Source organism: Chroicocephalus ridibundus, chromosome 9, assembly GCF_963924245.1.
Source record: "Chroicocephalus ridibundus chromosome 9, bChrRid1.1, whole genome shotgun sequence".
In the NCBI taxonomy this organism is placed as follows: Eukaryota; Metazoa; Chordata; class Aves; order Charadriiformes; family Laridae; genus Chroicocephalus; species Chroicocephalus ridibundus.
In genome coordinates, this window is record NC_086292.1 from 38,490,799 (window position 1) to 38,503,996 (window position 13,198).

The 13,198-nt window shown below is 33.6% G+C and overlaps 1 protein-coding gene across 3 annotated transcripts in view; it reads left to right on the top strand.

Moving 5' to 3' along the window:
• Positions 1-12,077, top strand: part of FGF7 (fibroblast growth factor 7) — a 29,866-nt gene extending 17,789 nt beyond the window's left edge. For all 3 annotated transcript variants that reach the window (XM_063346485.1, XM_063346486.1, XM_063346487.1), the window contains exons 3-4: positions 10,530-10,633; positions 11,033-12,077. In XM_063346485.1, the coding sequence (XP_063202555.1) occupies positions 10,530-10,633; positions 11,033-11,227 (299 nt within the window). In that variant the 3' untranslated portion in view covers positions 11,228-12,077. The remainder of the gene's footprint in view (positions 1-10,529; positions 10,634-11,032) is intronic.
• The last annotated feature ends 1,121 nt before the right edge of the window (positions 12,078-13,198 follow it).

Consider the following 13,198-nt stretch of genomic DNA (forward strand, 5'->3'; position numbering starts at 1 on the left):
ACTTTCGCGATTTTGAAGTTAGATTCTAAAAGTCTGCAAAGCTTGAAAAGACAATTTATCGTAGTGAAATTAGCCCGAGAGATTTAAATACTAGAAATATCCTTCCTCTGAGCTGTAGGGAAAGTATGTGCTGTACAAGTTTAGCTCTAAACTATTAAACCATTAATTTTCTTACTGCTTGGAAACAATTATATTTTGAAAACAGTCATTCCACCCTTTTTTTACATTTTTAATATCAGTAAATTATTAATGGTGTAATAAGAGAGTACTTTTTCAGACTGAGGATTAAGACTTGGATTTTACATGACATTATTAATTCTAAAGAATAATATTATTTTTCATTATAACCATATGTTTAGCTCCAAGGCAACTTTTATTGGAGAGAAATGTAGTTTCCTGCAAAAATGAGAAATGACTATTTGCTGTATAAGAGGCTGATCAAGAAAATATTTACATGAAATGCACAGTGGAGATCAGCAAAGTGAAGGGCTCTAAGTTTAATGAGAAATACAGAAGTGAAGGACTGCCTGGGGCAGCTTGTTATTCAGTTGTTACTATATACTGCTATTCACAAGTCAGACTTCTAAATTGAAAAGTTCCATAGTTTTACGATCTACTTCACTATTTTGGTTTTGAAGATCAAAAGAGAAAGATTGGAAAGACAATGGTCCAAAGCGCTAATATTCCAAAGAGACACACACAGAAAGAGAGAAGGCAATTTAGAGTCAGAATACCCTAAACCAATTCTTATTACACTACGATTTAGAATGAAACAGTTGATTTACAAACCTATACAACTCACCCACATTAGCAGAGAGTTGATACAAAATTGAGGCCAAACAGGTTGTACAATAAGGAAAAATATTCAGAAATTCTAAGCTATTTCTCTTCAGCAATAATTCATTGCAATATGGTCACTGAAATCCTCACTACAGTAATTGGTGGAGGTAAGCTTTACGGCGTGTTGTAAACGGATGAGCACTGCTTTATACTTACTCACTTTGAAAAGCAACTAGAAAAGTTATGGCTTTTAATATTTCCCACTGCAGATCAAATGTGGTAGCTTAGTAAGGAAATAGTAAGGTATATTTCCTAAACATCGATCAGAAAGTTCAAACCAGACTTTCCTTTTCATGCTGTGGTGCCAATAATACAAATTCAGAAGGCCAGATTATACCTTTGACAATGCGTGTGAAACTGTGTGAACACCTTGAACAACGCAGACTTAAAGTGGAACTTAGCTTACTCTGTCCTTTTCTGTCATAAAGGTAAACACCCACAAGTCCAAGTACACATGCAAAGAACAGGCCTTGTAAGTAAAATAACAGCATTACTAAACAGTTATTTTAGTTGCCTGTTGTACCTTCTCTCTTCTGTTTGGTTCTCATCTTGCGTTTTTTATACTTTCTTCACACAGTTATCAATTTAGCAGTTTCTTTCAGAAACCTTGACATGGCTCAAATTCCATAACTAACTTATTTGTCCACTGTTGAATACCACCAGGACAATGGTTTATTATATTCTATCTTGCAATGCATGTATTAATCAGTTTGTAGGACTGGCAAACAGTAGAGAAATTTATGGATAATGTAATGTCAAGTAAGGAATCTTTAAAATTATCAATAAATGAAAATCCAACAAAGTACAAAAATACTTTGATGGACTTCTGTTTAGCAATTAGTTGACTGTTTTTAACACAGTATGCCTACTGTTTTTATGCCCAGTGAATTGCAAGAAGTTAATTACACGTCAGCTACTTATGCTTAACCAAATATATTCTGCAGACTAAATCTTATAAGCAAATTCTGCTACTTGAGGATGCATGAACAATATGCCGCATCAAGGTCTCAAGGAATAGCTCTCTAGCACTAATCTTGCTTCCTCCGACAACTACAGTTTTTCCTGCTTGGAAATTACACACGGGACAAACCAGGAGTTTTGAGTGCTTTGAATATTTGTCCATGATATCCAGATGTCTGGCACCTCCCTGAAGCAGTAGCTTCAACTGTTCTACTGAAAATCCTTGACAGATTCATTGTTTACGTGCAGATCATTTTTACGGTCATATTCATATCTAAAGCGCTTCAGATAGTCTACACATGCACAGCAAATGCATGCAGGGATACAGCACAACGCCTCTAAATAGAAGCTTTTTCAGCCTTCCATATTGGCCCATGACATAAATAGCAACATATTTCGTATGTGTTTACGCCATGAATCCAAATTGTGAGTACCGCAAGGAGACGCAATTATATGTTAGTTGAAAAAAGAAAGTGATAGGGAATGTATGTAACAGCTTGTTTTCTGTTACCATAATTAACTGTTGATTAAAATCATATCAATAGACAGAAAATTCCCGGGGTGGAGACAATCTTATCTCTGCTTTGAAAATTCTTATAACGTATACTTGTATATCTATTTCTACTTACAAAACTTACGAACGTAAGTTCTATGAGGTACCATCTGGGAAACTTCCATTCTCTTGAAAAGGGAAGTACAAAATACAAATGCAAATTCTACATTCTATCAATTGAAATTTAATAATGGGAAAGGGCGAAAAAAGAATTAAATCATATTACAATATATCGTAACTTAATCCCTTTATTTGCAGTAAAGTTTTTACCATTAGATTTTATATTTGAGAGAAAATGAGCACACAGATTGCTCTACCTAAAAATGACCTTTAAGACTCATCCATTTAAAAATATTATTAAGAATCAAAATAACTTAAGCACAAACAAGTACTTCACAATATACACATTATTTTTAAAAAACAGATAGAATGAGGTAACGTTTCCCGAAACCAGTGACTTACAAAACTATCCAATGAAAGTATTCATTTACTTTCAGAAAACAAATACTGATAGACTCCTCTGGAAAAACATTTCGAGTGTAATAACCCAGCTAATGAATGTATTTACTGTGCTGGCTCACGGAATGCACGCACATGCTAATAACACCATGAAAGTTTTCCAAAATACTGTATGATTGACCATCATGATTTGTACTTTGTTGCTTTAAGAGGCACAAATATTCACTTATTAAATCTCAGAACAAAAGAACAAATTGCACTAAATACCATTAAACACTGTCTTGTAAGCAATGACGAGAGCATTTTTCTTGGCCTTGAATCATCTGCAAAGGTCACTTGAATTCATAAATATGTACTCTAAATTTGATTAGAAACACCAGTTAGTGAAATTTAGAAGTTTCATTTTGTTTTGACTTGTTCTCCCTCTTAAGTCTTTTCTGCCCCCTCTTTCTCTGTTTGAGATTCCACAGACTTTATCTTAGGACAATTCTGCCTAGGAAAGGGTGTTTTGCAATGACGCTCCTCACAAGTGCTGAACTGTCAGTGTCAGCCTCCCTCCCCTAAAAATCAGCAACAGACTGGTTTTTTCAACTTCAGTGCACAGAGAGGCCACAAGAAATACAGTGCTGTAAATACCACACAAAATTAGGTATTGTAAAACATTTAGATTCATTTTTAAAATCAGCATTAGATATAGTATCTGTTAGCTATTTAAAAAAAAAAAGAAATAACAAGAATGTAAAATCATAACTTGCTTCTGGATGTTTGCTTTTGCTTTTCTTTCCTTAAAAAACATACTTTTCCTTTTCTTTTTTTTCCCCTCTTTCCAGCATTTAGAAGACTACAGAAGTCTTAATTGAAGCTGTTCTTAGCCGTTTCCATCTTACCCTTAAACATTTTCTCATAACATAGGTACCTGACAGAAGAGAAAAATACTGGGAAGAAATTGCTGTTGCCCTTGCTGAAAAATATAATGGATGGCAAAATTTCTCTTTGAATTAATGTCTACAGAAACTCTGACACTAACAAATCGAGAAGCAGTGACCAGAAACTCTAGGAGATAGATACTGAGGGGTATCATCAACATATGAAATGTTCAGAAAAAGAGCCAGCTGATGAGGGACTGAACACAATGCGTACTTTAAAACCTTTTCTGAACTCTTCCTGAACAATCTTATCACCCAACATATTTGGGCAGTTCCCCAGTGTGTGAAAAGATACCTAGCTCAGTGTTTCTGCTCTTTCTTCACTTGCAAAGACCCAGTGGACAGGTTGTTACCACCTGCTGCTCTTCAGGAATGTGCTGCACTTACTGGTTTCCTTACAGCTCTGAGAAGCAAGAATTGCAATTGCCCTTTCGGCTTCTTGGCTGCAAAATTATTAAAGACAATTTTGCTAAATCACAAGGCTCTCACTACTTTGTTATAGATAGGATATTGTTATTCGAGGATATCACGGGCAAACACAAAGAAACACTGCCTATTCAGCTATGGCTGCATACAGTTAGAAATTAGTTTAATATAATGTGTGAACAGATTATGTAGCAATAAAAGCAAAGATTTATTAAAACAAATAAAATGTCACGGTATTATTGCATTGTAAAATCAAAAAAGTTTAACAAATAAAGATGAAAATGTTAATGTGAAAATACTAATTAAATCAGAAAAAGATACTTAATATCAGGTGATTAAAAACAAAATCATCAAATACTACTTGCCAGGAAAGAATTATCTCGCATGAGAATGCTCAATTTTGTATCAATGATGTAGGTAAATGCTAATTTTTCTACATAAAATTCCAGCCTGACATACTGTCCTGACTTCCAGGCCACAGCCATGGAGTAAGTCCGGACATAAAAGTGTCTACTTGTAAAGTACTGAGCAACTGTCATTCTAAACCAGAATGCCAGGAAACTCACCTCATTTATTATGTAAATTGTCTCCAAAAAATGATATATATTTCACCCACTGAAACTGTTGTGTCAACCTAAAGGGTTGTTTTGCTTCTTTGTTTTGTTTTGGGGTTTTTTTTCTGCTGGATTTTGTACCAACTGTCTGTTATTTGCTTTGCACCAAGTGGTTAAACAGACTGCTGCCAGCATCCATTGTCATCTTCTTCTAAAGAGAATATAGCCCACCTCACTGACTGTCTTTCACGTACACTGGACAGAATTTTAAGCTACATTTGTTACACTGACCATGCAACCATATAAAATTGTTTGGAATTTCATGCTGATTTTATAGAAATTACAGTTGTTTTCAATTTTGCATGCCCATTTTCAGGTTTTTTTTTATCTTTCTGGCTCTAATCTGATTTCTTTCCCAGTTACTTTGTGGTATATTCAAGTCTTCTCTTAAACCTCTTCTGAACTTTTATGTGGATGCTTTAGATAAAGTAACTGAAAAACATAGTTTACATTTTAATTTTTAAACTGAGGGTATTTAAAAAAGCAATCTATATATATAAGAATTTTCTATTTCCCACTCTGTTGGTGACTTTTACCTTTTTATGAATAGAGATTGACAGGATTATAACCTTTTACTTTAAACGGAAGCACATAAGAATGGACTTGCTAATTTAAGACAGGGAATGGTATACTAGTAGACTGAGGAGAAGAGGTTTTCTTTAGTAGAATTTTTGACTGTAGATTTTAGTTCTTTATCATTTCTCTGGAGTGTCTGGTGCTACATAAACTGACACTTAGAAACTGGCACAGACGAAATCTCACATGGGTGCCTGTTCAGCATTTTGCTCTATTCCTGTGTTGGTTTTTTTTCTGAAAAAATTTTAGCTTACTATACATCTCCTGCCTCACTGAAGGAACTACCTTAGGGATGAAATCCCAGCTCTACTGAGTTAGCTGAAATCTTACTATTCACTTTAATGAGGATAGAATTTTTGCCCTTATGTATAAAATGGCCAACATAACATAACTGAACATAGTGGGTTTACTTCTATTACCATTTTTCTATGGATATAGAGATTTACCTCCTTCCAATTAATCAGCTAACAAGAATTAGCATGAACGCTGAAGCTCGGCTACACATAGGTTCACAGCAGAGGAGCAATGAAACTAATACATGTTAAATCAGTTCATGTCTTGAAGGCAGTCAAAAATGGTATACTAGAAAAGACACTCTTTAGCTTCGAAGAGTTGCTTAACTCAGGTTACCATTCTTATAAAGCTAATTTTCAGAGTATATTATTGTTTTGTTGTCAAATTTAATACCGTCAATTGCTCAGATGCAAAGCTCTTCCTGCATTTATGGAAAAATGAGATTATTGGGTTACTTTCCAGTACACCAAATGTTGTTCCTGGCTAGTCTTATTAAAGGCATTGCAATGACGCAGAATTTCAAAACGAAAGAGCAGAGAAAAAATAAGAGCTTTTTTTTTAAAAACCAAACTAACTAAAAAGATGACATTCACAGACCTGGCTGAATGCAACAGTCACAACTGTATAACAAACCGTATACACTAAGAGCACAAGGATAATCATATCAGCTCAGATCCAAATTTAATTTAGCCCAACATCCTGTTGGCAAGAATCGCCAGTAGCAGATGATTACAGAACATATAGAAGAAACAGGAAATATCTGTAGTTGGCCAAAATTCTAGTTAAACAGTTTTATTACCTCTTGACGCCTACTAATGAATAAGGTTCCTATCTGCAACAACACATTCCACTGTCTATTTACTATTATGTAATTTCTCTTACAGTGATTGTGTACCAGGAACACATACAAAATAAAGACAGACCAATATGGCTACAATATCATGTAGTGTAATATAACGTGACATCTTGACTTAACAGAGATACTGAAAGGAAATGAAACAAAGACGGAAAAACACAACTTATTTTCTCTATTTTATGGATTTATTACTTTATTATTTGGCATATCCTTTAGGAATTTCCTGCTTTGGTGCTATAATACTAATATAATAGATCATTTTTATATTTAAATATAAGTTATAAAATTATAATTGGAAGAGACAGTGATTTCTATTATCCACGTATCTCTTTAACCTCAAAGTTTCTGTTGAGTGTTTATATATCAAGCTGAGCATGCAAAGAATAGAAAAGTAGTTTAGATGTTATTTATAAGTGTTACAGATTCCATTAACTACTTCTTCAAACAACTTGTGCTTTGAGAATTATGCAGCGCATAACAGGTGTGCAGGAAAAAGCTAGTCACCTTATAAATCTTGTAAGTTCAGAAGCACCTTGTAGAACAGTTACAGTACTGAAATCTCTGTCTGTATTAAATTGAATACTACTCAAGAATCATTCTTCCTGGTCTGTGAGAGACCTCTGACATTGGATACGAAATTTAAGCATCTGATACAACTGCAATGCTGACCCTGATAAACTAAAAAATTTTCAGTGTATGACTTCTCAATCTTAATTGTCTCTTTCCGTACTTTCTGTACATAAAGGAAGAAATTCTAAGGTCATATATGTCCATGACATTTTGCAATGTCATGTAAAAAACAAGTGAGTTCCATACAAAAGACTATATAAAGAAAGATCATAAACCAAATTCTCAGCTAAAATCAGCCATCACAGTTCTAACTACACAGTAAAGTCTTACTTTCCCAGTTTCCTAAAAATTGTGTTTCCATTTCCTATATAATTTATTTAATTTAAGAAAAAAATATACAATGAATTGCAGCAACACTACATTTCTGAATTACTGATGCACAACCTCCTTGCACATCAAATACAAAAGTGCATGTGAGATGCTGCCTCAGAGACCTAAATCACACAAATGCTTTGCTGAAAAGGGAAAATTCATGCTTTGTTTCTCCTTCAGGGATATGTTAAGACACATCACAATGATGAGACATGATCTAGAACTGGGAACAGAAAAATGAGCACATACAGTTTATGATGGGCCATTTAATTCTGAGATAGACATGGTCTGAGCAAAGAATCAATAACACACAAGCTCTATTTCCACTGAACACTTCATGGTCTTTTTTCTTACTCTTTACATTGCTAATATTACAACATTTTTAATGAAATGTAGTTATTGGAGAGGTTGTGTGGTGTTCCCTCACTACCCTTCATGGAGAGATGCACAGAGAGAGTATCTGTATAAAGGTGCCATTCAAAGATGTAAAACTTTCTTTGGATTTCATATCACCTCTGAGTCAAGGTGTCAAATGTTATTTATGTGAGAGCTAGCTCTAATTCTGGGGGTAAATAATTGTTTAAAATTGTGAAAAGCACATAATAATATAGCAAATAGTACTGATTATGCATAACAATTTAGGAATCTTAAATTATCTTTTTAATTAAAATGCATTGCTTTTTATGCACACTGGGATTTTAACAAACAAGATGAAAAACCATGTAAAGATCTGAATACAATAAACCTATTACATGCAGTGCCCTTGTAAATTATAAGTAGAATATAACTTTGATAGATAAAATTTTATTTTGCCATTCAAATTTCCAGTACAGGAGGCTTATAAAAATATTTTTACACCCCAAATTTCTATCCTGTACCAAATTGTATATGGATAGTGTAAAGTTTCCACATGAAAGACATTTATGTCTCAACTGAAAATAAAGCAGAAAAACAAGTACTCAAAACCAAAATAATTCCTACGAGTTAGTATGAATGTCACCATCCACTTCAGAAAAAAAAAGAAAAAAAATAATGTAAAAAACTGAACAGTAATAATATTGCCTTTGACAAAAGCTTCTGGCATTTCCTTTTTAAAAGTAGTAGTATTTCGTACTACTGAAACTTCAGCCAACATCAGCTTACTCAAGGAATTCTCAATTCCTACTAGCATGACTTGTTTTAAAAAGTCACTTCGAATCTTTCATTTTTTTAAATTCTGTATAAATAGAAAACTCAAACATAGGGTTTTTTTTAAAAAAACCTCTCCTTAAGTTAATGGCCAGCACAGGCAAAAGAACAAATGGATATAAGCTGTCGCTGAAAAAATGCAGATTGCAAATTACTACAGAGTCTCTAGCCATTAAAATAAATCAAACTCTGGAACAGCCTTCGGCGGAAACACTGGGGGCAAAGAAATAACAACTCCAATTTAGTATTGGCAAAGTTTATGAAAAGAGAATTATCTGATGCAATTCCCAGGCTAGCAGAGCACTGGACTTGATGACCCAGAGATCCCTTCCACTGTTATGTTCTTTGTTTGGCTAGATGCAGATGTTCATCTGTTTTTCAGCCTCACTGTGGTTTTTCTAAAGTGAAATTTAAATGAAAGTTAATATAATTTTTGTAAGTTTCAGTTAGAAATTACCCTGTGTAAGAATTGCTGCTAGGCCTGCAGCAGAGTGGAACTTGTCAAAGAATTCTAAAAGCTTAAAGTTGGCTTAGCATTATAGAGAAGTGCAGAAGTGTAAGTGCTCAGAGATGAACAACCAGCAGGGCACACACCACGGGAAGAGGTAACTGATCTACTGGTAGGGAAAACAGGAATAAAAAAGTAAGCAATACAGGCTAGGACTGATACATCAGTAATACGAAGGAAGAAAGCAAAATAGTACAGTAAAGAAGGCAAAGGACATCGGGAGATAAATAAAGCATAGGGAAGGAGAAATAACATATATGTTTCATGCCTTTCTAAAAAAACCCAATTAACGAAAAATTATTATGTGTGGTGGCTGTGAAGAGTCAATACAAACTTGAAAGAGAAAAAAATATGTTTTCTCAGGTGACAATGTAACACAAGCCTCTCTCTCCCCCTGCCTTACTTCTTTCCCACATCCTCAGCTATTGGAATTTGCCTAGAGTTGGCTGGCTTTGAAAGACCCCATTTTGGAGAACGAGTGACAGTACAGATGCTACTGCACGCAGTTCTGTGGGTGACTCAATATGGAAGAAAACAGCTCAAACTCAGAAGTTTAACTCCAAACAATCGCTTAGAACAACAACAATACTATTTAAGCTTGAAAACAACCTGGTGTTTTTTAATAACTTGTGCCATCCTCCTGCCTTTGCTCAGTTGTTTTATTTTAATTAACCTAAGAATATTTTTCGTGTTGCAGGTAACTTAAATGTATCATAGTGACTCCAGAAAGCTATTGCAGATATACATGAGCTAGATGAAAATAATTTATAAAAAACAACTCTAAATGTTTTCTGGTTTTGAATAAATAAGTTCTCAGAGCAGCTTTTAATGATTTTCAAATACACGTATCTTTACAGCTCTGATCAGTCATAAAAGCATACAAAGGTCAAGCAAATACTTTATCTTATTTAAGACACTGTGGTCTGTTTTCTATCACTCGCAAGTTCTAAGGTTTACACTCTTTCAAGGAGATGATACTGATACATAAGTCTTCAAAATAAAGGCTTTACACAAATTCTGTGAACCTTGATGGCTGTGTATATAAATCTTCCAAGTGAAACCCTGAGCCTGATAAATTCTAAGATACACCGATTCTTTGAAAATAGAAAAATTACGTATACTAACATTGCAACTTCAGTACCTACTTTAAAATTATCACTGTACAATTTTTGAAGTGGCTGTGTGAGATATGATCACATACAGATGATTTTTAAAGTCTAACCCCTTCTTCACATGAATAAATACATAATGTTTCTGGTTTTTAAGGATGATTGCTGCAGATTTTCAATAAACACAGAAGTATTGCAGTATATTAGTTTAACTAAACCTTCTAAGTTGACTGGAGAACAAACAACCATTTTACAGCCCTTACTGTGTGCCTTTGCAGGTATTCTAGAAATCCGAACAGTGGCAGTTGGAATAGTGGCAATCAAAGGAGTGGAGAGTGAATACTTTCTGGCAATGAACAAGTCAGGAAGACTCTATGGAAAGGTATTGATGCAAACTTCTCTTGTGTGTACAATCATCACGTACAGTCCTAAAGATACATATTTTTAGATGTAGCATTTGTATAGTTTGTATAAAAGAGATTCCTAAAAAATTAAAAGGTATCCTGTACTTATCCCATACATCCCATACTAGGCTTCTATGTCCACTTAATACATTCAGTGATTAGAGCTTACATACTTTTTTAAAAATGTGGAAAACTAATGGGGGACAGACAAAGCTAAAATATGCAATCCTCAGATTTCAGATGTCCAATTTATTTATTAAAAATATTAATAATATGCGGGGTTTATAATGCATATTCTTCTCACATCTTCCCTAATCTAAGTATTTAACAAACCACTTGTATTTATTTCACTCTATTTTATTATTTACTCTGAACAGAAAGTATGCAATGAGGACTGCAACTTCATAGAACTGATTGAAGAAAACCATTATAATACATATGCTTCTGCAAAATGGACACACAAAGGAAAGGAGATGTTTGTTACATTAAACCACAAAGGGGTCCCCATGAAAGGTAAAAAAACAAAGAAAGAACACAGAGCATCCCACTTTCTTCCTCTGGCAATATCCTAATCACAAATGATCTATAAAGAACTAGTTCCAGCAGGAAGATTATTTTTAAGAAGACTATTTGACAAGATATCAAGAGAGGCTGGAATACTACTGAGAAACTGAACAAGCTGGACTTGCGCATTTATGTTTATTTTTAAGAGACTACATGAAAAAAGATTTGAAAATATACACAAAACCAGATTTACTAACTAAAAGTTGTAAAAAATTCTAAAGAGTTGTACAATCATTATCTTAGTCATTGTAACTGGGTAGTTTCTTAAATTAATTTACCCTGAAGAATAAGTCATGACTTGATTATCTGATAATATTTTATTTAAAAAAACCTATCTGCTTCTTAAATATGGCTGCTATAATAATAATAAGCAGATGATAATGTGTAAAATATGTCAGACTTTAAGGCTGCTGGAATGAGTTGTCAGATTATCAAGTCAATAGTAAACGTGGAGGCTGAGCAGTATTTTAAATACTTTCCCCAAGAAACTGATACCCTATACATAAACTATATGATCAGAAAAAAATATATAATCTTGTAAATGTTTATTGTTGTATTCAGATAAAAGAGCTAGTTTGGAAAAATTAAGTTTACTCTACTACAAAATGTTCCTATCTATTAATGAAACAAATACCTAATGCTGCTCTAAAAGATGTTTCAAATAGTGTATGTAAAATAAGAATAGGAATAAATAATGTACTTCATCTCACTTTTCACAAATTAACATTTTATATAACGATGAAGCAAAAATTCAGACATATTAAGGTTTTTTATGTAACATATCCTATCTTTTGTATAATTCCTGTTAGGGCATACAGCTTTCAATAATGTTTTTCCATCCTTATACATGCTTTTTCTGTTGTTACAGCATTAAACTTTATTTTAAGTTGTATTTGAACTTTATTGTTCTAAGTTATTTAAATGTTATTTATAAAAAAAAAATACTTATTAAGCTGCATCTGTTTCATATGCTTTTAATTCTAAAGGAATAACAAAATGGTCTGGCTGAAATGCACGAATTTTTTTCTGCGACCAGACACAAAGACTAGTACACAACCTTCTTGCCAACATACATTGGATGGCAGACAAAAATGACAGCCTGCAGCAAATCGCACAATGGACATCTCAAAAGAAACAATGCAAAAATGTAAGAAATCTTTGCCACATAGTCTTGCTAATTGTATTGAAGAGCATGCTCAGAGTTACAGCAGGTAAAAGAAGGTTACAGTTCTAGCAGGTACTGGGCTTAATCCTCAGATGGTAGAAGCTATACTCACAGATACAGAAATACGTAAGAGCCTACATGACTGGTTTGAAACTTCAGCCAAAATCAATGTGATCTGATGAAGAAAAGACGTCTTAATTTTCTAGCTATTAAAGTGTTCAACTGAGCCCTACATGACTAACGCATTATATCATTTCATTCCGTTCAGTTTGCCTACAAGTTGTCTCGGTATTGTGATAATTGCTGTTAGATAAAGATCACAAAAAATTAGCTAAAACAGCTGCTAGATGACTGATGACTGGTATGGAGTCAAGTTAATTACTACAGGTCTTAAATCCTCTACTTACAAGTGTCTAGAGTCATCCATTTATTCTTACATGAGACACTTTCTTTACAACAGCACTCTCAGAAAATGGTAACAATTCTCTTTAACAATTTTTTTTTAAAAAATACTTGTTTAACAAATACTAAAATTTGGAAATAATTCATGATTTTTGACTTGCTAATATCAAAATATAATATCTATCAAATATATTTATATCCATAACGTGCAGGTGCATGCAGAAAAAAAAGGTCAATGCAGCTATATCAGTAAACCTTCACTGTGCTTTTGCTAGTTTATCTATTACTTGTTCACCGAACACAATAGACTGTACTATCAAAGAAACTCTTTTGCTGTTAGCTGGCTGCACTTTCTGTGAATATATAAACACTGAAACAAAGTTCATACTCATTATCAACATTAACTTACTAG